The sequence below is a fragment of the Lithobates pipiens genome, unplaced genomic scaffold (genome assembly GCF_037356315.1).
Source record: "Lithobates pipiens isolate NorthernLeopardFrog02 unplaced genomic scaffold, aLitPip1_a1.2 Scaffold_16, whole genome shotgun sequence".
NCBI lineage: Eukaryota > Metazoa > Chordata > Amphibia > Anura > Ranidae > Lithobates > Lithobates pipiens.
In genome coordinates, this window is record NW_027507748.1 from 387,643,883 (window position 1) to 387,671,612 (window position 27,730).

Genomic DNA, 27,730 nt, shown 5'->3' on the forward strand with positions numbered 1-27,730 from the left:
AAGCCATCAGAGTACCCGAGTACCTGTCACCAGCACATCAGAGTACCCAAGTACCTATTTGCAGCCCATGTCTCATAGAATATACGTTGGGATGTTTGCTTTCCAAAATGGGATCATTTTGTGGGTAATTTCACTGTCCTGGTGGTCCAGGACCTTCAAAAGTGTGATGGGTAGGAATGAAATGAGATGTGTCATTTATGCTCCTAGAATGCCTGAACATACTACTTCAATGTTCGGCCTCTCTATGTGGCCAGGCTGTGTAAAAGTCCTACACATGTGGTATCGCCATACTCGGGAGGAGTAGCAAAATGTGTTTTGTGGTGTAATTTTTGCTATATACATGCTATGTGTTAGAAATATCTTATAAATTGACAATTTTGTGTAAAAAAAAAAACAAAAAAATGCGTTTTTAATTTTTTCCACATATTCCAAAACCTTCTGGAAAAAAATTAACCGTTCAAAAGACTCCTTATGCCTCACAGATTATACGTTGGGGTGTTTGCTTTCCAAAATGGGGTCATTTTATGGAAAATTCCATTGTCCTGGTACTCCAGGGCCTTCAAAAGTGTAATAGGTAGTTGAGAAATCAGATGCATCATTTTTGCTCGTAGAACGTCTGAAGGTACTACATCAATGTTGGTGCTCTGTATGTGGCCAGGCTGTGTAAAAGTCTCACACATGTGGTATCGCCATACTCGGGAAGAGTAGCAGAATGTATTTTGGGGTATAATTTGTTTTATGCATATGCTGCGTGTGAGAAATAACCTAAAAATATGACAATTTTGTAAAAAAAAAAAAAAAAAAAAAAATTATAATAAAAAAATTTTCATTTTGCAAAGAATTGTGGGAAAAAATGACAACTTCAAAAACTCGCCATGCTACTAATACCTTGGAATGTCTACTTTGTAAAAAGGGGTATTTTGGGGGGTATTTGTACTTTCCTGACTTGTTAGTGTCTCAAGAAATGAGATTCACCTGATGTACTAAAGGCCTGATCAGATGTGATCAATTTTCAGCGATTGGCACCATAGTTTGTAGACTCTATAACTTTCACAAAGACCAAATAATATATACTAATGTGGGTTATTTTTACCAAAGATAAGTAGCAGTATACATTTTGGCCAAAATTTATGAAGAAAAATTACTAATTGGCAAAAATTTATGACAGAAACAAAGAAAAAGGCATTTTTTTTTTCACAAAATTTAAGTTTTATTTTATTTAGAGCACAAAAAATAAAACCCACTAGTGATTAAATACCACTAAAAGAAAGCTCTATTTGTGTGGAAAAAAGGACGCAAGTTTCATATGGGTACAGTGTTGGATGACTGGGTAATTGTCATTCAAACTGTGAGAGCGCTGAAAGCTGAAAATTGGTCTGGTTAGGAAGGGGGTGTAAGTGCACTGTATTGAGGTGGTTAAACAAGAACTTAACTTGTCTGGTAGATAACGCTTGAAAGACCCTGTTGACAAGAAATTTGAGTCATTATTAAAAGCTTCCTTTTCTTTGGCCAGCTGTTACAGCAATTGTTATCTGCCAGTCCGTAAAGGATCAGGTCAGACAGCCTGACAGGCCTAACCAGGAGGATGATCTGGCTGAAATGAGACAGATATTCCTCGAGCGCAGCGTTTTGCTGTTGACGGATTCAATACAGCAGGTTTCTCATTTGGTGCTCTTGTCTGTACATATGCCCAGATTTTTGTGGCTTAAGAACTAGTCAGCCGAGCTTCCTTGTAAAAAGTCATTGACAGGCTTCCCTTATCATGGAGAACGTTTATTTGATGATCATTTGAACAAATATATCCAAAATATTTCTGGAGGGAAGACTTCTCTACTTCCTAAGAAGAAAAGCACCAGGCTTCCCTCAATTAAAACCTCATGGACTGCTTCCTCAAGTGTCTCAACGCCAAGGCAGTTCCGCTGCCAGCAGGGCGCTAGAGCCAGGGGCAAGCCGCAAGGCCTGGGTCCAAAACTCTTCTAAACCTAGCACCAATCCCTCCTTTTGAGGAGACGCCCCCACTCTATTGGGTGGGGGGAAGGCTGCTGCACTGTACGGACATTTGGAGAAAAATGGTTCAAGTCGATTGGGTCACCTCAACTATATCCCACGGGTACAAGCTGGCGTTGCGGGGGGTTCCCCCTCAGAGGTTTCTAAGATCCAGCATTCCCTCGGACCCACCAAAAAGAGACTTATTGCTTCAGGCACTAGATCATTTAGGAATGATTGTAGAGGTTCCTGTATCCAAAAAAGGCACAGGGTTTCACTCAAACCCAGTTTGGTTCAAAAACCAAACTGGCACGCAAGGCCCATTTTGGACTGGGTCTTTTACGGACCCAAGGGATCTTGGTGCTCGGGTATCTGGATGACCTCCTGCTCAGAGATCATTCACTACAGGCTCTAGGAACAGAGCATAACATGCAGTGTGGTATTTGGAAAGCTTAGGCTGGATCATAAATACAGAAAGTCAACCTTGAGACCAGCTCAAAGTCTAAAGTACTTGGGTCTAATTCAAGATACGGTCCAAGCAAGGGTATTCTTGCCACCCCTAAGGATCTGTGCCCTGAAGGATTAGATGCATCAGATAAGGGGCACAAGGACATAAAAGACCCTGCCCATCAATGTCCTGGAATTACGGGCCGTACATCTGGCCCTATGGTCTTGGACAGTGGAGCTTCAGTACTGTGCTATGAGGGTTCAGTCCGACTGCCACTGCAGTGGCCTATATAAACCACCAAGGCGGTACCAGGAGTCCTTCAGCTCTGAAGGAGGTGAACCACATACTAGCCTGGGCAGAGTGACATTTGCCGATTCTATCGGCAGTTCATATCCATAGTAGAGAACTGGATTCTCAGTCGCCAGCAGATCTGTCCGGGGGGGAATGGTCCCTACACTCAGGGGTGTTCCAGGAAATTTACCAGTGTTAGGGATGTCCAGAGGTCAACCTATTAGCATCCAGGTTCAACGACAAGCTACAGCAGTTTGTGTCCCGAACAAGAGATCCTCTGGCAATCGGGAGAGATGCTCTGGTAATTCCATGGAGCCAGTAATCCCTCTCCTTCCACATTTGTTGTGTAGGATTCGGAGAGAGGGGGTTCCAGTCTGGTGGCACCACCTTTGCCCAGAAGGCCCTGGTTCCCGGAGCTTGTGAGACTGACAATAGATGGGCCATGGACGCTTCCACGCCACCCAGATCTACTGTCTCAAGGTCCTATATTCCACCCCAATTTACAGACTCTAAATTTGACGGCATGGCTATTGAAGCCAAGGTGCTAAAGGATGATGGCATCTCAGGACCACTGGTGTCTACCCTAGTGTATTCTAGAAAAGCTGTTACTAGGAAGATCTATCATAAGGTCTGGAAGACTTGTATTACTTGGTGTGAAGCCAGAATGGCATCCTCAGAAATATGCAATTGGGGGAATTCTCTCATTTCTGCAGTCAGCTGTGGAAATCAGATTGGGTTTGAGTACAATCAGAGGTCAGGTTTCGGCCCTGTCGGTATTGTTCCAAAGACCTTTAGCCTCCCATTCGCTGGTCTGAACCTTTATGCAGGGGGGAACTCGTTTGCTTCACCACATTAAATCACCTATGTGTCCTTGGGACTTGAACTCGGTGCTGTCGGTGTTACAGAAACAACCATTTGAGCCTATCAAGAAAATTCCATTAGACTTGCTGTCATGCAAGCTAGCCTTCCTGATGGCCATCGCTTCGGCTAGAGTTTGCAGCCCTTTCGTGCAGGGAACCATACTTGATGCTTCACCACGACAGGGTCGTGTTACGGCCTGTTCCACTCTTTTTGCCAAAAGTGGTGTTGGCCTTTCATTTAAATCGGGACATTATTTTGCCTTCTTTATATCTCTGATGACTGCATTCTTTGGCTGTTGTCTGGGCAGTCAAGGTTTATTTGTCTAGATCTGCAGAGATCCAAGGATCAGACTCCTTTTTTGTTTTGCCAAAAGGATCCAAGAAGGGGCAGGCAGCTTCCAAAACTTCCATCGCCGATTGGGTCTGTCAATTGGTCATTCAGGCCTATGGTCTGAAATGTAAAGCTCCTCCCTTTAGGGTGAGAGCTCATTCTACCAGGGGTGTAGGAACCTCCTGGGCTTTTCGCTATCAGGTATCTATGTCTCAGATTTGTAAGGCTGCTACCTGGTCTTCAGTGTATACATTCAAAAATTTTTATCAAGTGGATGTTCGAGCAGCTGAGGATTCGGCTTTCGGACGCCGTGTACTGCAGGCTGCCGTATAAGGTCTGATGGCTACTGTTTGGCAGGGTGTCTCCCTCCCCTCAAGGCTATTGCTCTGGGACATCCCAGTAGTAATGAATATTAGCCTAACTCTGTGTCCTATTATGTGTTAAAAAGAAAATAGGATTTTTTCATCATACTTGCCTGTAAAATCCTTTTCTTTGAGTACATCATGGTACACAGAGGTCCCTCCCCTCTTTTTTGAGGATTCAGTGCTTGCTACAAAACTGAAGTATTTCCTGTATGGCAGGGATTATATAAGGGATCCCTTCCTGTCTAAAGACCTTTGGTCTACCAGTGTCCATTCACCTACAGATGAAGTATAACCCAGTAGGTAATAAATATTAGCCTAACTCTTGTGTCCCGTGATGTACTCAAAGAAAAAGATTTTACAGGTAGGTATGATGAAAAAAATCTATTTTTTAATAACATTCAATTACAATATGACTTGTGTCACAATTGTATATGCTATATTATTATTATTTTTTATTTGCTATTTTTTTTTCACATGAATGTGGATTTACCCTTTTTTAATGTGTGTTTTAACATTTTAATAAACTGCTCACTAGATGGCGCTTTTCTCTCTTTTTTTATATATATATATATACACACACATACACACACACACACACACACACACACACACACACACACGAGCAGTGGGGGAAATTGCATGCAATTTGGACAGGAATTGCACCGCACTCCTGTTCATATTGTGTGCGATTTGCGCCCATTTTTTTTGTATTGCCGCAAATCGCCCCACAAAGAATCAGTATTCAGTATCAGCAAGTACTTGCCAGAAAGTTTCGCTAATTGTACTCGCCGATAAAAAAAAAACGGTATCGGTGCAACACTACTATTATGTATACATTTTAGATCTCTCAGCGGGGCAGGTTATTTTTATTCCACTGACTGCCAAAATGTAATCATCTGTTGAAAACTAGTAAACCTTTATATATTTTTTACTGTAATTGTTTTTATCTTATCCCATTGGTAAGAATATTAGGCCCCTTTAAGATTGGAATTGGATGAGTGGCAATGCTGGTGGGGGAGGGGGAGGGGGGGTGGGATGAGTGGCAGTGCTGGTGGGAAGTTCTAATCAGCCAACTTGAGTGCTCTTTATCAAGGTCATCTTAAAACTGTAGTGGGGACTTTTAATGGCAACTATAATCACAGGTAGTGTTACTCACTGTGTCTCCGGCTTTGTGGTGTCTCGTAGCAGTGGCACCTATGCCAAAATCAGGAGGTAGGGTCTCCGTCAGCCCCTCCCACTTCTCATTCTTCACCAGTGAGCTGTCCCTTCTAGTCTTTTCCCCCCAGCCATGCCGTGAACTGAATAGGCAGCTCAGTGGGCTGCAACGGGCTCCAGGAACAGCCCAGCTGGGTGGCCACAGGCTCCAGGCACATACCTGCTGGGTAGCCACGAAAAGGCTGGGTGAGCCGTGCGGGCTTCAGGAATAGCCCAGGATCCGGTGACCCCTGGCAAATCGTCATTCGACCCCCCCCCCCCCCCCCCCCAGGTTCAGAACCACTGGTTTAGGAGGAGTGGATCGGAGGTAGCTGGATGTAAATGGACAGCGGATTTACTTCCAGCTGCCCGTAGAGCAGAGTGGGTTCTTTCCGTGCGCCCACTCTGCAGAGACTGAGCAGGCACGGATGTGTCATCTGCCCACTCTGCTCTAATCAGCAGTAAATCTGCTCACAGATCCCCTGCTGTCTGGAACAGAATCCTCTCCGAGTGAAAGGAACCTAATTTTTAAAAATGGCTATTGTGACCAAAGCAGTAATAGTGATTAGTATAACATTCATTTTAAAAAAAAATACACATTACTAATACAGAGGAAATGGGTGTTCTCTGAGGGGTGATAATGAGCACTTCTGATTAAAAGTGTTTGGTATCACGCAGTTTTTCCAATTATTGATAACTGATTTCCAGATCCCTGTGGATGTTCTAAGTATAGGGTACATCAAAACTTATTGGCTTTCTGGCTCCCTGCTTGTTAATTAATCCCACACTATAGCCATTAGAAGGATGAGAGTGGGAGGGAGATGAATCACAGTGTTGATTCATTAAAGCAGAACTTAAGTCATTTTTTCATCTTTCCATCTATTAAATCCTCTGTCCTTGTTGTTGTCCTTTTGGATAGTAAAACATTTTTTACCTTATACAGCCCACTTCCTGTTTCTTGACTGGTAAAAAGCCTAGGCTTGGGCTTATGACATCATGCACAGCTCTCTCTTACTCTGGTGAGAGTTTGCCAGGAAGGGGGAGAGGGTGAGCCATAAGAGGGCCAATGAGAGCTCTGCAGAGCTGGAGGTGTGCCTCTGTGTAAATCAAGGAAGTGAACAGGCAGCAGCTTCAGCTGCCCACAGTTAATTTTTTTGCAGCCAGACTCAGTGGAGGGAGATATCTGCAGCATATTTAGCAAGTACAGAATCACAGTATATATAAAATAATATGCAAAGTGGTTGGAGGAAAGCTTCTGAATGGCAAAGATGCTTTTTTTTTTTTTTTTCAAATGCAGTTCCTCTTTAACTTGTATGTGCAAACATCAAATTGAGCTACTGAGTTCCTAAACAAAATCCACAAGCACTCCCACCCTTACTAGGCACCCTTACCATTACTGCTGCCCAGATTACCACTGCAAAACTACCAGGACTTTCTAATGCCTCGTACACACGATCAGACTATTCGGCAGACTTAGTCTGGTGGACAAACCGCCGGAAAGTCCACCAGACTTTCAGAACGAGCGGACCTGGCCATATACAACCGGACTTTTCCGGTGGACTAGGTCCGCTGGACTATGGCGGAGTCCGCCGGACTTTTGAAATGAAAGAGAGAAAAGTCCGTTCATTTTGAACGCGGCTCCAGGTAGCCGGGACTAGCGAAGGAAGTCATTATCTCTGCCTTCGGCGGCGTAGCTGGCCCCATCACCTGGTATGGACTTAAAGGGGAAGCCCTACGCCGAAAAAACATTGTGGGGGTCCCCCCCAAGGTCCATATAAGACCCTTATCCGAGCACGCAACCCAGCCGGTCATGAAAAGGGGTGGGGATGAGCGAGCGCCTCCCCCCTCCTCAGCCATACCAGGCCGCGTGCCCTCAACATGGGGGGTGCTTTGGGGAAGGGGGGGCCCTGCGGCCCCCCTACCCCAAAGCACCTTGTCCCCATGTTGATGAGGACAAAGGCCTCTTCCCGACAACCCTGGCCGTTGGTTGTCAGGGTCTGCGGATGGGGGGTTTATCGGAATCTGGGAGCCCCCTTTAATAAGGAGGCCCCCAGATACCGGCCCCCCACCCTATGTGAATGAGTATGGGGTACAATGTACCCCTACCCATTCACCTTGTGAAAAAATGTAAATAAAACACAACACAAGGTTTTAAAATAATTTGCACAGCTTCGGGGGTCTTCTTCCGTCTTGGGGGGGGGGGGTCTTCTCGCCGGACTCCTCTGCTATCTTCTGCTCTTTTACTAGCGGAGGAGCTCGGCTTTCTTCTTCGTCGCCATCCGAGGGTCTTCTTCCGACTTCGGGGGTAGCTGATCAGGCGTATTTTATTACTGTGTGCGATTCTGTCTTAGTTTGCCATCCACATTAAACCTTTAAATAATTTTGGTTTTGTGCCTTATGTTCCTGTAAGTCCATACACATGTACATGTCCTATGGTGGTGATTAAATGTTTTGCTTGGAGTTCTTGTTAATCGTGTGCCAATGATACCTTTTATGTATGGACTTAGCAGTTTGATGGCACCATCCATGACTTCACTGCAGCACACTGACATGTAAGGTCTATGGCTGTAAGGAGTATGCTGGATCATATACAGTTGTTCTCATAAGTTTACATACCCTGGCAGAATTTATGATTTCTTGGCCATTTTTCAGAGAATATGAATAACTTGAAAAACTTTTCTTTCACTCATGGTTAGTGTTTGGCTGAAGCCATTTATTATCAATCAACTGTGTTTACTCTTTTTAAATCATAATGGCAACAGAAACTACCCAAATGACCCTGATCAAAAGGTTACATACCCCAGTTCTTAATACAGTGTATTGCCCCCTTTAACATCAATGACAGTTTAAAAGGGGTTGTAAACCTTCAGGGTTTTTCACCTCAATGCATTCTACGTATTGAGGTGAAAAACCTCCTGTAATGCTGCAGCCTCCAGAGCCCCCATTTTACTTACATATACCCCCTCTATCCCGTCCCAGGGACGAGCACACCAGCAAAAGCCAGTGTCTCGGATCCTGATTGGATGGATTGATAGGATCGCAGCCATTGCTGTCAATCAAATCCAATGACCGGGGGTGGGGCCGAGTCTGGCATTTGTGTTTATGGATGCAAATGCTGGACTTGGAAGCATGCCCACAAGGTAACCCCCTTGGCAGAGCACTTCTCCTAGGGGGTTATTTGATGTGGGGAGGAGCCGTGAGAGCCTCCATGGAACCCCAGAAGAGGATGTTCGGGGCCACTCTGTGCAAAAGCTGCACAGTGGAGGTAAGTATGACATGTTTGTTATTTTAAACAAATAAAAAACTTACCTTTTTAGTATCACTTTGAGTCTTTTTTGGTATTTGTGGATGGGGCTCTTTATCTTCTCAGATGGTAAAGCTGCCCTTTCCTCTTGGCAAAAAGACTCCAATTCCTGTAAATTCTTGGGCTGCCTTGCATGAACTGCATGTTCTGAGATCTTCCCAGTGTGGCTCAATGATACTGAGGTCAGGAGACTGAGATGGCCACTCCAGAACCTTCCCTTTATTCTGCTGTAGCTAATGACAAGTCGACTTGGCCTTGTGTTTTGGATCATTGTCATGTTGGAATGTCCAAGTACATCCCATGTGCAGCTTCCTGGCTGATGAATGCAAATGTTCCTCCAGTATTTTTTGATAACCTACTGCATTCATCTTGCCATCAATTTTGACCAAATTTCCTGTGCCTTTGTAGCTCACACATCCCCAAAACATCAGCGATCCACCTCCATGTTTCACAGTAGGAATGGTGTACCTTTCATCATAGGCCTTGTTGACTCCTCTCCAAATGTAGCATTTATGGGAAAAAACAGGGAGGGGGAGGCCCCGACCTGAGTAGTATTAAAATGGTGACTTTAATAGGATAAGATTAAAAAGTGCAGTCCTGGCATTCCCTATGGCTCTGTGGGTCCCACCACTGTTCTGGATAGCTGGAAAGGATTAAGAAGCTGGCTGGAATGGATTACAGTGTTTCTCCAGGAGCAAAGCTATCATCTTGTAAGTGTTTTTAATCTTATCCTATTAAGGTCACCATTTTAATACTACACTCAGGTTGGCGCCTCCCTCTCATTGTTTTTTCCTTACATGTCTTGAAGAGTTCTGGACACACTCTGAAGTAGGGCTGCCTTCCTTTTTAACCCTTAATACCCCTTTCTATGGATACATCACCATCCCGCTATTACAGCCACAGACTATACCCCTAGTGAAGCGCCAGATAAACACTGACTATATTGCTAAGTGTAACGTTTATGGTTGTGGCCAAAAAGCTCAATTTTGGTTTCATAACTCCAAATGACTTTGTGCCAGAAAGTTTGAGGCTTGTCTCTGTGCTGTTTAGCACAGGGCTCGACAAAACCCGGTCGCCAGGTCGCATTGGCGACTAGAAATAGCGACCTCGCGCCTGGGGCAGCACAGCTGGGGGTATCCTGTCTCTGTGGACCCCCCCAGCGTGATCGCGTCGGGCCGTTCCGCCGCCGGCCGAAAATTTAGGCCGCGGCTTTGAGGCCTTCTGCGGTCCTATGATTCCTTATGGAATCTGGCGCCCTCTTGTGGTCGTTGTTGGTATGACAAACCAGCAATGCTAATTTCCTCTGCAAAGTTTCCTCTGCCTGTTTTATATTACCTGCATCTTCTTCCCTTTATTTAGAACCCCCTAAACATTATATATATTTTTTATTCTAACACCCTAGAGAATAAAATGGTGGTTGTTGCAATACTGTCTGTCACACCGTATTTGTGCAGCGGACTTACAAGCGCACTTTTGTTGGGGAAAATAATTTAGTTAATAAAAAAATAAGACAACAGTAAAGTTAGCCCAATTTTTTTTATATTGTGAAAGATAATGTTACGCCAAGTAAATTGATACCCAACATGTCACGCTTCAAAATTGCACCCGCTCATGGAATGGCGACAAACTTTTACCCTTTAAAATCTCCATAGGCGACGTTTAAAAAAATTCTACAGGTTGCACGTTTTGAGTTACAGAGGAGGTCTGGGGCTAGAATTATTGCTCTTGCTCTACCGATCACGGCGCTACCTCCTATGTGTGGTTCGAACACCGATTTTATATGCGGGCAGGACAGGGCGCGTTTAAAAATTATTATTTTTTCTGCTTATTTTAACTTTTTTTTTTTCCACTGTTCTTTTAAAAAAAATGTTGTGTCACTTTTATTCTTATTACAAGGAATGTAAAAATCCCTTGTAATAGAAAAAGCATGACAGGTCCTCTTAAATATGAGATCTGGGGGTCAGAGAGACCTCGGATCTCATATTTACACTAAAATGCATTTGAAAAAAAAAATTGTCATTTGAAAAAAATAAATAAAATGTCCCTCTAAGAGCTATGGGCAATGACTTGGAGACGGGGGGGGGGGGGGGGGGCCGCGACGGCGCTGCTATCTTCCCCTCACTCGTCTCCATGTCAGGCCAGGGACAGGTCCGGATCGCCGTCACGGACCTGGCTCCTAACTTTTTAAGCTGGCTCCTAGATTCCAAGCAAATTTGTCAACCCCTGGTTTAGCATATTGTAAGCGGGATACTTTGTGGCATTTGCATAGTAATGGCTTTCTTCTGGCGACTCAAGCATGCAGCCAATCTTTCTTCAAGTGCCTCCTTATTGTTCATCTTGAAATAGCCACACCACATGTTTTCAGAGAGTCCTGTATTTCATCTGAAGTTATTTGTGGGTTTTTCTTTGCATCCCCAACAATTTTCCTGGCAGTTGTGGCTGAAATTTTACTTAGTCTACCTTACCATGGTTTGGTTTCAACAGAACCCCTCATTTTCCACTTCTTGATTAGAGTTTGAACACTGCTGCTTGTCATTTTCAATTCCTTGAATATCTTTTATATCCCTTTCCTGTTATCAGGGCAAAATCACCGGGGTATGTAAACTATTGATCAGAGTCATTTGGGTAGTTTCTGTTGTCATTATGATATAATAAGAGTAAAGTTGATTGATAATAAATGGCTTCAGTCAAACACTAACTGTGAGTAAAATAAAAAAAATTGTGTTGTTATTCCTAATCTCTGAAAAATGGCCAATAAATCATAAATTCTGCCAGGGTGTGTAAACTTATGAGCACAACTGTATGCAAGCACTACTGTACAAAGTTTTAGGCAGGTATTAAAAAATGATGTAAATTAACAATGTGCTTAGAAATAGAAGAGTTAATAGTTTATTTTATCCATTAACAAAATGAAAAATGAACAGAAAAAAACTCCAAATAAATCCAATACTTGATGTGACCACCCTTTGCCTTCAAAACAACATAAATTCTCCAATTTTTCTAGGTACACATGCACACGGTTTTGAAGGAACTTAGCTGGTAGGTTGCTCCAAACATCTTGGAGAATGAACAACAGGTGGATGTAGGCTGCCTCAAATCCTTCTTACACTTCATGTAAACCCAAACAGACTTGATGTGGAGAGAAGGGCTCTGTGGGGGCCTAACCATCACTTCCAGGACTTCTTGTTCTTCTTTATGCTGAAGATGTTCCCTAATGACATTGGCTGTATGCTTGAGGTTATTGTCCTGCTGCAGAATAAATTTTGGGCCAATCACATGCCTCTCTGATGGTATAACATGATGGATAAGTATCTGCTGGTATTTCTCAGCATTGAGGACACCATTGATCCTGACCAAATCTCCATCTTCATTTGCAGAGATGTAGCCCAAAACTTGCAAGGAATCTCCGTCATATTTCACTGTTCCCTGCAGACACTCATTGTACCACTCTCCAACCCTTCAGCAAACAAACTGCCTCCTGCTATAGCCAAATATTTCAGATTTTGACACCTGCTGCCACTTTTCTGCTCTCCAGTCCTTATGTTTTATGTTTTCATGCATAGTTGAGTCGCTTAGCATTGTTTCACATCGGAGGTATAGCTTTTTGAACACAATTGTTTTATAAAGACCACTCTGGCAAGACATCTCTAGACAGTAGATGGGTGTACCTGGGTCCCACTGGTTTCCAATAGTTCTGTGCTGGTGGCACTGCTGGACATCTTCCGCTGTCAAAGGGAAATAAGCATGATGTGTCTTTCATCTGCTGCTTGAAGTTTCCTTGGCTAATCACTGTGTCTATGGTTCTCAACCTTGTCTGTTTCTTTGCACTTCTTCAAAAGAGCTTGAACAGCACATCTTGAAACCCCAGTCTGCTCTGAAATCTTTGCCCGCAAGAGACCTTGCTGATGCAGTAGAACTAGCTTGTGTCTTGTTGCTGTGCTCAGTCTTGCCATGTGTATGACCTGTGACATGAAACAGTCTTCAACGACCTTACCTTAGTAGCAGAGTATGGCTGTTCTTCACCCAATTTTAAGCCACCTACACAGCTGTTTCTGTTAATGACTGTGTTTCATCGTATGTATGAAAATGATGATCATTGGCACCTGTTTGGTATAACTGGTTAATCATACACCTGACTAATCCCTGATTTTTTGCAAGTGTACGAAGTGCAAAGTGTAAGACTTGATGCTGGTTTGAAGGCACAGGGTAGTCGCACCAAATATTGATTTGATTTTTCTTGTGTTTGCACACTTTGTATTTTGTAAATTGATAAAAAAAAAAATAACCAATTAAACGTGTTATTTTTTAAAGCATTATTACTTTACAGCATTTCTTTACACCTGCCTAAAACCTTTGCACAGTATTTTAAGTATACGTTCTGTTCCTGTAATGACATTTGATTTGAAAATAAAACAAATACGACTGGCTTGCTGGGTTTCCTCCTGTGCGCTGAAACATGCCGATAGGTTATTTGGCACCCTGCCATGTTGCTCATAGTGTATATTATATGTGTTAGATATATTACATTTTGAGCTCCTGCAGGGAACAGAAAATGGTGTAAATGTGTTTATGTGCTGTGTATAGAACTTTGTGATATGTGGGTGCTATATAAATACTGAAAATCAATCATCTCATTTTAAGGTTACCTTTACAGTAGAGTTTGTCTTCCATCAGAGATATGTGTATAAAAGACCTTTTAACCATTTTATATTTTTTCGTGTAGATAGTGTAGTTACAGTTTAAAACTAACTCAAAACACATTAAATCTGGCAATGTTGAGTATCAGCCAACTTAAAAATACAAAATGAGGTGACTAGAAGCTTTCAAGACCTCATTCTTCATTTGGCAGCTTGCCATACACGTGATTAAGTGTCTGATTGCAGTAATAGCTGATGATGTGAATCTGTTTTTTTTTTTTTTTTTTTGTAGACATTGAAATATTTGTCCAACACACCATGCCAGCATCAGAGTCCTGAAATAGTGCAAAAGTTCCTAACTGCAATGAAATCGCATAAATTGACCAAGTAAGTGTTTGCTTGTTACATGTTCTTTTAGCATTTATATCTTACCATAGATACTATTTACTACATTTCAGGACAGAATAGGTCTGTGTGTATGAGGAACACATACTTGGCACAGACTGGAGTGGAATGAAACGATAAGAAGCATATGGTGAAAGTTTAAAAATAAATGGTTTATGTTGTTCAGTGATAATTATACTGCACAGATTTATACACAAGCAGGGGACATTTATCATGTTCAAAACATGCAGGAGCCCTAAGAAAACTAGAATTTACTTGTTTCTTTTTTTTATGTTACTTTCTTATTTTTACTTGTTTTCTGTCTTGTGTCTCAATTACATTTATATACAGATTTGCAGATTCTTAGTCTAATTGATATGTTTATAAGGCACAGTGGTTGCTATCATTGTCGGGCACTCATGAGGCTGCACTGATGGACTTGTGCTAATAATCAAGTCACTGATTATCAGTGTAAATGTGCCCTGTCAGCCTTGCTGGTTATTGACTCTCCTTTCCTCAGGCAGTTACAGCATGTGAGGAAAGGAATGCTGCTAACCGGCAAGTTTGTTTACATGTGATCAGCTGTGATTGGACACTGCTGATCACATGTTAAAGGGCCACTGTGATTGTCCCTTTTTATCCTGATCTGTGCTCAGCCGCGTCCAAAGGACACAGCGGTCACAGTGCGCGCCCAATGCAGGAGGCATTTTTCAGGAGGGACGCCAAGGGAAACCTTTTGGCTATGGCGCGATTGAGGTGGTTAAAAATGTGTTTTTCCTGCTTTCTGTGTTCCACTTAGAGAATACCCTATACTAACTGTCCTAGTGACATAATGTCACTAGGAGAAAATCAAGGGAAATCTCCTCAGTGGGGTCACAGTAACTTTTGAATTCTTTATCCAGAACCCAAAAAAAAGTTTTAGTTCAACGTGCATTGTAAGGCTTTATGCACATGGGTGCTCTTAGGCATACAGTCTAAATTGCAGGTGCGTGTCCACGCCCTAGTTACACAGAAAGTATAGTAATGAGTGGCTGTACGGGGGTTAGTGCTCCTGCTTAATGAAACTCCGCTTTTATAAACCCACACGCCCCTAGATGCAAACTCTCCACATTCAGAGTTGTACATCTGTACGAATGCACATGTTTATGCAAGTAGCAGCTTACAGCCATTTATTAATATGATTGGTTGTATGTGGTATGTGTATATCCCAGGCACAGAAATGCACCCGCAGTTACGTTCTATGACCTCAAGTTTCTCCCCCATGTGCATGAAACCTGTGATACACAGTAAAAAGCATATGTTTAGGCTCTCTTCAGTTTTCTGCCTGCATGCCAAGGACTTTTGGCAGGTCCTGTGATCTAATTTAGAGACAACACAGAACAATCTGCACACTTTATTTTTTTAAGCTGGCATGCATCTTAATCATTAACAAATGACGATAAGACAAAACTTTAAAATGCCGTATAACAAAATATTACTTCCACATTTGGATTATGATTGTGTTCTCAAAAGAAGCCAGTTAAATGCTGAATCTTTAACCTTATTTTGATAGCACTCTCTTTGTACTCTATAAAAAAACAAATTGTTTCATCACAATAATGGCCACAAATCCACTCTATGGCAGCTGGCCCAGCAAAGAACACAATGCACATATTTTCTGCCTGGTCTTCTTGCCTCAGTGTTTATCATTTCAGATCATGTAATATAAAAAGTGCCTTTGCTGCAGGATCATTTTGCAAAGAGAACAACCACTATGTGTCCTAACTACAATGGATGTAAGAAGTCTACACACCTGTTAAAATGTCAGGTTTCTGTGATGTAAAAAAATGAGACAAAGATAAATCATTTCAAAACTAAAAATAAAAAAAATAAAATAATGTGGTTGCATAACTGCACATCCACCCCTTATAACTGGGGAAGTAGCTGTGTTCAGAATTAATCAATCACATTTAAACTCATGTTAAATAGGAGTCAGTACACATGTGCCATCATTTAAAGTGCCTCTGATTAACCCCAAATAAGGTTCAGTTCTAGTAGGTCTTTCCAGACGTTTTTTTAGTCACATCCTACAGCAAAAGCCATGGTCTACAGAGAGCTTCCAAAGCATCAGAGGGATCGCATTTTTAAAAGGTATTAGTTAGGGGAAGGGTACAAAAGAATTTCCAAGACATTAGATATACCATGGAACACAGTGAAGACAGTCCTCATCAAGTGGGGAAAATATGGCACAACAGTGACATTACCAAGAACTGGACGTTCCTCCAAAATTGATGAAAAGACGAGAAGAAAACTGGTCAGGAAGGCTACCAAGAGGCCTACAGCAATATTAACCACTTGCCACCAGCCCTATAGCAAATGGACGGCGGCAAAGTGGTTTCATAATCCTGACCGGACGTCATAAGACGTGATCAGGATTATGAGCCGCTGCGCGCCCCCGGGGGCGCGCATCGTGGCGATCGTTGTTGCGGGGTGTCAGTCTGACACCCGGCAACTACGATCTCGGTAAAGAGTCTCCGACGGAGACTCTTTACCACGTGATCAGCCGTGTCCAATCACGGCTGATCACAGTGTAAATAGGAAAAGCCGGTGATCGGCTTTTCCTCACTCGCGTCTGTCAGACGCGAGTAGAGGAGAGCCGATCGGCTGCTCCTCTGACAGGGGGGGTCTGTGCTGATCGATTATCAGCACAGCCCCCCCCGAGGATGCCCACACTGGACCACCAGGGACGCCACCAGGGATGCCAAGGTAAAGGTATGCCACCCTAGACCACCAGGGATTCTAGTCAGTGCCACAATGGATGCCAATCAGTGCCCATAATGGATGCCAATCAGTGCCCACAATGGGCATCACTGATTGGCATGCATTATTGATTGGCACTGATTGGCATCCATTAGTGCAATATATTATAATACAATGCCGCCTATCAGTTCCCATCTGTGCCGCCTAACCCATGCCCACCTGTGCCACTTATCCATGCCAATCCGTGCCAATTTGTGCCACCTATCAGTGCCCATCCGTGTCGCCCATCAGTGCCACCCATCAGTGCCGCCTATCAGTGCCACATATCGGTGTCCATCAATGCCACCTCATCAGTGCCACTTCATTGGTGCCACCTTATTGGTGCCCATCAGTGCCGCCTTATCATTGCCCATCAGTGTAACCCCATCAGTGCCCATCAGTGAAGGAGAAAACTTACTTATTTGCAAAGTTTTGAAACTGAAACAAAAAAAAACATTTTTTTTTTTCAAAATTTTCGGTATTTTTTTATTTGTTTAGCAAAAAATAAAAACCGTAGAGGTGATCAAATACCACCAAAAGAAAGCTCTATTTGTGGTAAAAAAATGATAAAAATTTCATTTGGGTACAGTGTAGCATGACCACGCAATTGTCATTCAAAGTGCGACAGCGCTGAAAGCTCAAAATTGGTCTGGGGAGGAAGGTGTTTAACTGCCCGGTATTGAAGTGGTTAAAGGAGCTACATGAATATCTGGCTAGTACTGGCTGTGGGGTATTTGTGACAACAATCTCTCGTATTCTTCATATGTGTGGGCTATGGTGTAGAGTGGCAAGACGGAAACCTTTTCTTATGAAGAAAAACACCCAAGCCTGGCTAAATTTTGCAGAAACACACATGACGTCTCCCAAAAGCATGTGGGAAAATGTGTTATGGTCTGATGAAACCAAGGTTGAGCTTTTTGACCATAATTCCAAAAGATATGTTTGTCGCAAAAACAACACTGCACATCACCAAAAGAACACCATACCCACAGTGAAGCATGGTGGTGGCACCATCATGGTTTGGGGCTGTTTTTCTTCAGCTAGAACAGGGGCCTTAGTCAAGGAAGAGGGAATTATGAACAGTTCCAAATACCAGTCAATATTGGCACAAAATCTTCAGGCTTCTGCTAGAAAGCTGAACATGAAGAGGAAGTTTATCTCTCTGCATGACAACGACCTAAAGTATACATCCAAATCAACAAAGGAATGGCTTCACCAGAAGAAGATTAAAGTTTTGGAATGGCCCAGCCAGAGCCCAGACCTGAATCCATTTGAAAATCTGTGGGGTGATCTGAAGAGGGCTGTGCACAGGAGATGCCCTCACAATCTGACAGATTTGGAGTGTTTTTGCAAAGAAGACTGGGCAAATATTGCAAAGTCAAGATGTGCCATGCTGATAGAAACCGACCCAAAAAGACTGAGTGCTGTAATAAAATCAAAAGGTGCTTCAACAAAGTATTAGTTTCAAGGTGTGCACACTTATGCAACAAATTATTTATTTATTTATTTTACTTCCCTCCACCTAAAAGGATTTAAGTTTCTTTTTCAACCGTGTTGTACAGTTAATAGGTCACATTAAAGATGGAAACATTTCTGAAATGATTTATCTTTGTCGCATTTTTTTTTACATTACCTAAACCTGACATTTTACCAGGGGTGTGTAAACTTTTTATATCTACTGTACATTCTGACAAACATATTGGTCTAAATGGTTTATTGCAAGTCTAAAAATAGATGTTAATTGATAGTATAAAACTGTTGATAAAATTGTGAGAAAACAAACCAAAACTGGATCTGATGATTAAAGCTGGAAGAAACTATTAAAGTCTAAAAAATATAAAGGTGTAGTGATTTTCTTATTGCTTGATGCTCTTAAAGCTGTTGGGTTTGCATTAAAGCAGAAGTCAAGAAAAGCCTATATGCATGTGTTTAAAAATCTTCCATTTACTGAAGTGACCATAAAACCAGGTCAAGATCTGCTTCTGATTTAAAGAGTGTTAACATGTGACATAGTCGCATTCAATTAGAATTGTTCTGAAAGTCTTCAGAGTACAGGGAGGGAATTTTACTGTCATTCACCCTCTGTGGGCAGGTGTGGGGGAGATGAGCCAATGTCATTGAGGGCCCCACTTTCAGTGCATGCTAGAACCTGTGGTTGCAATGCAAAAATTTGAAATTGCTGTGACCTTAATTCCACCACTAGTGACTCCACCACTACTGCCTATAAAACCTACCAAAATCATGTCAAAGGTTTGTCCTTTAGTTTCTGATCTATCCTGTATGCTGGTAAACCTTAAAGTTAAGGCACTTTGATCAGGGGTAACTATGAGTAATGCCTTGATAGACTAAAACGCGTTGACTCTGTTTGAAATATGTGTACTCCTTGGATAAAATAAAGAGACATTTTATTCATCCTCACCTGTTTGCCAACTTTATCTATATGGAAGGACATTGAGTAGGTGGAAGGATTGCGATTGATGAAAAAACTGGTTGTCTAATAATATTTGGTCGCTCTGTTACCGGTAACAACAATTTTCTGTTTAACAGTGATTACCAAAACCTCTGGCTGGCTACCAAATTGCATGTTTTATATTCCACTTGTTCTATGATTATAATTTGCATATTATGTTTTTTAGCTGCATACATGTCGCATAGATAGCTGGAGCCATATTGTGATACCCACCTAAAAATCCCTGTAAAATATAATGACATTCTAGCTGCACCAACACATACAACCGGCACTGTATATGAAGGAATACGGAAGAGGGAATAAATGGCAGAATTATGTGGGTGTTAGGGTGAAAAAAAATAAAGATGTGACAGGTCCCTTTTATGGTATTGCACTTTACCACGAACCAATTTTAACTAAATTACTGAAATAAAATGTATAGTGGATATGAAATGTATCTGCTATGCGTTACCATTTTCTCTCTGTAATTTAATTTAAATTGTTACCATTCAGATTGCAGCTTTAGGACAGGAAAGGTGAAAATAACCTATGTGTTTAGTTACAGAATTGTGCATCTTTTAGCTTGGTGAGAATGAATATAAACCTAGCAGTTATTACCATCTTTGCATGCTATGTTAAAAACCACCATAAAAAGGCAATACACTAAGTAAAAATGGCAACATCCATGAAGGAAATTATATAGTAGTGTCATCCCTGTAAATTTAGTTCCTATGATTATATGCCTTTTTTCAGTATTTCAAATTTAGGAATTTTTTTTCAAAAAAATATAGGTCAAGCGCCGAACTGCTAGTGAGTCAGATTTATATGGTCATGTCACCGCAATAAAAAATATCATGCTAATTGGTCCGACAGGTAAAAAGTTGTGCCATCATTGCAGATCCAAAGTAGTATCAGCTAGAATGGTGCCATATTGATTGACATAGCTATCAATAAATGAAAAATATATCTTTTTGCTGCATAAATGATTCTATATCTCACGAACATATCCAATTTTCCAGCCTGTTACTCTAAATTACATTATATTTGCTGCTGAAGGAGATTTAAAGCCGATCTTCGCTGCATCTGAGCCCCACAAACCAAAAAAACGATTTAATTCATTTTTTTAACTCCTCCATCCATCCATCCATCCCCATCTCTCCACGTCTCCCAATCAACTTTGATTATTAAAGCTCATGCTGCTAGCATTAATAAATAGATAGATAAGTCTACCCTATCGCTTTAACTTGTTTTAAATGTTTTTTTATTTCTTCAGTTACTTCCTGGTTTCTTGCCTAGGCAAAATATGTCCTACATCTGAGGAGTCTTCGGGAGGGGAGGGGAGGAGGGGTTTTCTCAGCTAAGCACATCCTCCTGCATGCATTTCTGAGCTATGGGCTCCAGGAAGTAAATCCTACATGAATCATTAGCCCTTACTCAAGATGGCCAAGGCCAGAAATGCTAGGGGTCAAAGTGATTTCTCAACAAAATAAAGCATGGAGACATGGATGGGTGAGGTTTGCTTTGAATATTAAAAATGAATTAAATTGTTATTTTGGATTGTGGTGCTCAGATGCAGTGACGATCCACTTTAATGTGTATCAGGCAATAGGTTATGGTCTTCCCTCTCCACCTTGCAATCAAGCTGTACTCCATTACAGGATGTTGTATCTGCTGGCATATAAATGAAGGCTACCAACTGCACTCAGACATGTGAGATTTTTACCACAAGGTGGTGCTGCAGAGTAGACCTTCATTGATTAGTCACCCAAAACTTAATAAAGAGATGCCATAGCTGTTATCTATAGTCAAGTGGTCTGAGCTCAAAGAATGACTGCAGTAACCCAAATTAGCAATCACTGATATGGTCCATGAAAATGCAGTCTGGCTTAACAAAAGCCATTCGATTTAGGTCCAAAAGCTAATTTTGTTTAGTTGGGTTTCCATTGCTAAAATCTTACCAATAGAAATAGTGAATGATTTGTATAGCAGTTACAGATATGCTCTGTGCACAGAATGTTTTATGAGCCGAAAATTTTTGTATTGCATTTAAAAAAAAGTCCATGGGAGAAATAATATACTTTTTATTTTTCAAGAGCAGAAAAGCTGCAACTACTTAACCATCGGCCCATGACAGCAGTGGAAATCCAGCTGGTGAGTGCATTCCTCTTCTTATAGCATTTTCTGATAGAATACAATATCTGCTGAGTGAATGTCACAGGAGAGAAGCTTTATTGTTGCACATCTTTGTTTGTTGAGATCTCCATATATCTCCAGCTTTCGAGTCTTCTTTACTTTAAAAAAGCAGCTTCTCCATCAAGACAGTATGAAGAGCAAATGCTCAAAACCAAATATCCTTTACCGAAGACAGAGCACTGAAAAAAAAAATGCTGATAAAATGGTTTACTGCAGGTTTCACTTTTCCTCTTTGCTTTACCAAAATACTATTAAACAATTAAAAGTTTAGATCAAGGAGCCAAATCTGCATATCAAATCTCTCCTCTGGCCTCCAGTGCAGCCAATCAGACAAAGATCGGTCTGATTTGCTGCTTCCCTGGCCACTAATGGCCAGGTAAACGGAGAGGAGGAACAATGTCCATTCCTCCCTCTCTGTACTGTGCAGCCATCGCCACCCATCACAGCGCTCCTGGGCTCCGCGGTCAGACGGCAGAGTCTGGGAAAGGCGGCGGTGGTAGGGGGTACCCCCTTCCATCACCCGCAAAAGTTATCGATTGGCTAACCATCACTTCTGCATTACAGGGAATCTCCGGCTGCAAATTGTAATGCTGGGATGATGCCTGTAGCTGCAGGCATCATCCTGGTATAACCACTGCAAACCGAGGACATCATAGGAAGGCCTACGGTTGGCAAGTGGTTAAAGCCCGACTACAGGCACCATACTCCCCAAGCCACCTCTTCTCCCTCTCCTGAAGGTCCCTCCTGTATGTATGTTATTTTTTCACTTTAATAGTTCTAAAGTCTTCAGACCAGTCCTCTTTCTCTTCAACTCTGCTCTGCGTTGGGTGGTCCGAACTGATGGTCATCATGTTTGCACCATTACACTGTGAATAATGAGTGCTATTAAAATGCCGCAGTGGGCAAGTCCATGACACCCTGCACTCAGATTGGAGTCTTCTGAGCTGAGTAATCCTAGCACAAGGTGGAAGCCCTGTTGTGGCCAAGAAGAGGAGAGTGTAGGAGGGCTCTGGATTGAGGGTAAGTATTGCGGTCAGAGTTGCTTTCTTTTTTTTTTTAAGCAAAAAGTTGTCCTGGAGTTTGGCTTTAAAGAACTCTGAGGTTTGTTTGAATGGATTTTATGTCTACATAGGGTTCCCCAATCATGCAGTTTGTGGTTTGGTTTCACAGATCCTGTTTTTTGTTGTTTCATTGTTTTAAAATAGATGGTGGAAGAGAGTGAAGAGAGGCTGACAGAAGAACAGATTGAGCAGCTCATTCAGACAGCAACAAGCATTCTTCCTGGAGATCCTGAATCTGCAACACAAGAGGAGACTAAAATGGAAGAGGATGATGTTCCAATAGGATAAAACCCATTCATCAATAACAAACAAAATCTATTCTACAATTTTGTTGGATGATCTCTAATCCTAAAATATTACGAATTCACACAAGTGAAAAATATCCTTATGTATCTTCAGTTCCACCAATTTATTTTATTTATTTTTTTCTAATTAAAATGCTGCATTTTTTGGAGGGTAACGTACGGTATTTTCGTGAAAGTATGACTAGATTGTGAATGCTAAAAAACTGTGGTTAATAAAACATTATCATAACATATATTTACTAATAATAAAAAAAGTGAAAATATGTCTCTTAAAGTCATTGTAAACAGTTTGTTATAAAAAAAACAAAAAAAAAAACAGGCTTATACTTACCTGCTCTGTTGCTAGAGCAATCCCGAACTCTTGGGTACACCTCTGGTGCTCCTGGCTCCTCCTCTTGTGCCCCCCCCCAAGCCACTTGCTATGGAGGTACACCTGCGAGCTCACTCCCAAGCTGCACTGCCTGTCTATAGATGCAGACAGTGCGGCTCACCACCTCCCCATGTTACAGGATTTGACTGACCGCAGTGGGAGCCAATGGCTTCTGCCACTTTCAGCTAAGCCTGTGTGAATGAATAGAGAAAAGGGAGGAAGCCGCTGCAGACAGGCACAGCGATGGATCGAGTAGGTATAAGTGAGGGGTCATATTTCTATGTAAACATTATTTATCTTCATGCAAGTAATGGCTTTAGAACCACTTTAACTGCCTCCTGACCGCCCACCGCACATTTACTGTGGCAGGGCAGCCCGGCTATGTTAAACAACGTACCTGTATGCTGTTTCCTCCCCCGGGGTCTTGGGGGGGGGGGGGGGCACGTGCTCTGCCGGCGACCTGCTACCGCAGTAATTGGACAGCGGGAGACAATTCTGCAGGTTTGGACCCACCGAACGTTCACTGGAGTGGCAGAACGGCGGTCTACCTATGTAAACAAGGCAGACCACCTTTCTGCCAGAGAGAGATCTTGCGTTCTTGCTATTCGGGAACACAGATCTTTCTCTTCATCCAGTTAAACAATCCCCCACGCAGTTAGAAAGCACTCCCTAGGAGCACACTTAACCCTATGATTGGCCCTGATGTTAATCCCTTCCATGCCAGTGTCATTTATACAGTGACAGTGCACTTTTTTTTTCTTTTTTTTTTTAGCACTTATCACTGTATTGGTGTCACTGGTCCCTAAAAAGTGTCACTTGGTGTCCAATTTGTCTGCCACAATGTCGCAGTCCCGCTAAAATTTGCTGATCGCCGTCATAACTACTAAAAATAAAAATGCCATAAATATATCCTATAGTTTGTAGATGTGATAACCTTTGCGCAAACCAATCAATTAAAATGTTTCTGCTGTTGGAATGACTTCTTGTGCAGACTCATTGGGTTTCTTTGCAGGAGGATGATATAAGTGTAGAATGTAATTTTATACCTCCCCTCGAGGCCATCCCATGAAGCTTGTATTCTGAAGTGCCATGCTGGGTCAAGTCCTATCATCCACCTGTTCCCACTACTAAGTGTATACTCATAAGATGTCCATGCACAAGCAGGTTGGGTCACCCAATACACAGTGGCCTGATTTGTAAAGATTTAGCTTTCAAGGATTAAAGCCAAGTGTTCTGACCCAGAGATGCCATGCCATACGGTGTGGGGGAACAATGACAAGACTCTTCATTGCAGCCCTCATATGACTGTATCTTATAGAATACCCAGTTGGGCAAATACCTTATGGCCCCAATTATCAGGAATAGTCTTATCACAACCAGATTATTTGAAACATACTAAAACTATCTGGCGTATGCCAAAAATTATAGATGCCTTTAGGAAACTTTTTACAACCAAAAAAAGGGAGCTGGAGAGCTGGCACCTACAGGAACTAAGGTCATTTTAAATTGAGAATTTTATGTTGCCATATTGGCCTCCACTCGGACCCACTGAGTAGACTTTATCATTAGGTCAATAAGCCCAATATCTTCTGGGAAATATTTGAAATGAATTGCATTCTATTAGCTTTCCACATTTCCTTGTGGCATTGCCATACTATCAGAAGGAAGTTAAGAATGACATCCTAGAACTTTTGTTTTTTGTAAGGAAATGAGTACGGTATTTATCTGCAGGTGTGTTGAAATTTCAAATGCACAAATAGTCATCTGGACCTCTACCTACAGTTAGTGGCTACCAATTCTGAGAAACTACAGATTACTACTTGTATTTAATAGTGGGGACCAACAAATTACCTAACAAGTCACAACTCAGTGGACTTCTTAACATTGTAAAATATAATTGTTTAGCAAAAATGAACTAATACTTTAACGTTTCAATAGATTTAGTTTTGTAGGCTTTGCATTTTTTCTTATTAATCTACATCAGGCATGTCAAAATATGATAAAAGGATGGGTTGAATTGAGAGGACTAAATCTCAATTCATCCACAGTATATGTACTAAGGGCCATACACAGTTAAAGTGATACAAAAGTTATTTTTTAGTTTTTTTTTCTATTAAAATAACAAACATGTTATACTTACCTGCTCTATGCAGTGGTTTTCCCTCATCGGCGCTCCTGGCCCCTACATCCTGTCAACTGTCCCCACAGCAAGTAGCTTGCTATGGGGGCACCTGAGCCACAGGTCTGTGTGTCCATTCAGACACAGAGCTATGGTTCGGCCCCACCCTCTCTCTCCCCTCATTGGCTAACTGACTTTGACAGCAGCGGGAGCCAGTGGCATTCTTGCGTCTTCTTTCCCGCTGACAGGACAGGCTACTCAGGTTCTGATTGGTTGGTGCCACCCATGTGACGGCGCCTACCAATTCGAATACTCCTAAACGTCCCTCCTGATAGGGTAAATTTTAGAGATGAAGCTTCAGGGATTTCTAAGCCCTAGACCCGTTCCACAGCTATAGCAGGGGTCAGAACGGGAGATGGTCATTGGGACTGGGGGGGGGGGGGGGTCCTGTGTAAGTTCACCTTACAGATTTGAACTTACCCTTTAAATCTGTCCAAATAAGAGTCTAGTAGACATCCCGGGTATGATAAAGTTTTAAACACAAAATAATAAATAATTATAAAAAATAATACATTTTATTCAATAATGTAATCAAATCAAAAACACAGAAATTTGTCCAAACAAGGGTGCAATATTACTAGTCACTTTAATGCTATACACTGCATATTGGTTTAGTAAACATCCCGAGTATGAACATTTTTTAAACATGGTACTGCACAGTCCGTCACAATCAAGACAATGGAACCTGGTTTCCTTTCTGATTTTCTTTCCCCTGTCATTTCGCTTTGAGCAACAAACCATGCGCATCCTTGTAGGTGCTGACTTTTTCTCAGTTGGTGGGATGTAGTCCATGAAGTGACGACCAGTCAGGCATTCTGGGTTAACAACGCCAACAGCACAACGTCCAGCTCCATTCACAGCCATTGATGGTGTTTGGTGGTTCACAAAGATACGTTCGGCAACTTTCCAAATGAAGTAAGAATGAATCACAGGCTTGTCACTCTTTTTTTTTTTTTTTTTTTGCGCAGACTGTAGACATTCCACAAGCATTGCTCAAGGAGATGCCTGGAGATCTTCTTGTAGTACTTCTTTTGCTGTTTCCTCATTGATGGGCAGAATGTCACTGCTTGGTCGGCTCTGTCGATGCCTTCCATGGTGTTATTGTAGTCTATCACTACTTGTGGCTTCCTGATTTCTTTCCCATCTTTTGTGCGTACCATAGGCATTATGGACTGTACTCATTAGGCACACATCTTTCTTGTCACACCATCATTTTGCCTTTCTGCCAGGTAACCATTTCTCCAGTCTTCAGCTTCTTATTGTCAAACATTGGTTAGCCCTAACTGTTCCATAGGCATCTGTTTTGTTTTGCAGAAGAAACTCCTAAAGTTCAGGAGATGTATAAAAGTTGTCGGCTGTTAAGCAATAGCCCTGATTTAGCATTGGCTCAATGAGTGAAAGAATGGAAGATGTTGTAATTTCATAGTTGCTGTATTTTGGATTGAATGTTGTTCCCTTTCCAGTGTATATGACTGAATTCCAAATGTAGCCAGTTGACAATTCACATAGCATGTAGGATTTTATGCAAAATAGTCCTCGCTTTGATGTAATGTATTGTACCCAGCTGAGCCTTCCCTTGTAGGCCATTCGACTTTCATCTATGCTGATATCTCTTTCTGGCATATAACTCAGTTGTAAATTGTTTAGAATCATTTGAGATACTGCCCACATTTTTAGTTTTGGTGCAGGATCAGTAGTTTCGTAAAATTCTTTGTTGTTTTCAAAGTGTAAATATTTCATGATCGGGGAAAATCTGTACTCTGACATGACCGTGCCAAACAATTGAGTGGCAAGTAATTTATTAGTTGTCCAATGCCACTTCTGCAGGGGTTTCCCCACCACTCTCTGAAGTATTATTAGGCCAAGAAATTTCCAAATGTCGTGTCACTAGTTCCCACCTTCTGCTTCTTTGAAAATTCCTATGCGTAGTAGCTAATTCTTGCTCTTTGTACCGGTTTGTCTCAGTAACAATTTTTTCAATAACCTCATCGGTCAGAAATAATTGTAAGTATGCCAAGGGGTTGTCGTGTTCAACTTCTACTTTCATACCAGATGCTTCAGTAAATGTGAATCTTGGGGGCGCTGCCTGATCCGTACCACAGTCAATAGAGCGCCAAGTTAGCACATCACTGAGCTCAGTCACAGAATCGTTGCTGTCGTCGCTTTCAGTGTCTGATGACAAATTTCCCCACTTATCGCTCAATTCTGGAAGTGATTCTAATTCACGATCGCTGTTTTTTAGCTGGTCTAAAACCGCTTTTGACCTAAAGGGACGCTTTTTGGATGCCATGGATGTTCTCAAGTTTACATGCCTAAAGAACTGTTAAAGTGCAGGCAGGGCACTGGACAAAGCACTAGGGACAAAACTGAGGGGAAATGGTTTGATACAGTAATGCAATCTACAGGTTACAATGTATTGTGTGTATGTTATGTTTTGTACTTTCTTGAATCTCCCAACGGCTCCACCCCCTGCGTTGCGGTGCTCACAGGGAAGGGAACTTGGAAGATGGCTGCATCCGTGGGAGGACATTGGGTGAGGTAGGGACAAGGTAAGTAACAGTACATGGTTACCACGGTGTAATCCCCAGTGTGGCT

The 27,730-nt window shown here is 42.0% G+C and overlaps 1 protein-coding gene across 3 annotated transcripts in view; it reads left to right on the plus strand.

The window, feature by feature from the left end:
- Window positions 1-22,860, plus strand: part of CRCP (CGRP receptor component) — an 84,459-nt gene extending 61,599 nt beyond the window's left edge. For all 3 annotated transcript variants that reach the window (XM_077482271.1, XM_077482273.1, XM_077482272.1), the window contains 3 exons: window positions 13,709-13,803; window positions 21,121-21,178; window positions 22,426-22,860. In XM_077482271.1, the coding sequence (XP_077338397.1) occupies window positions 13,709-13,803; window positions 21,121-21,178; window positions 22,426-22,569 (297 nt within the window). In that variant the 3' untranslated portion in view covers window positions 22,570-22,860. The remainder of the gene's footprint in view (window positions 1-13,708; window positions 13,804-21,120; window positions 21,179-22,425) is intronic.
- The last annotated feature ends 4,870 nt before the right edge of the window (window positions 22,861-27,730 follow it).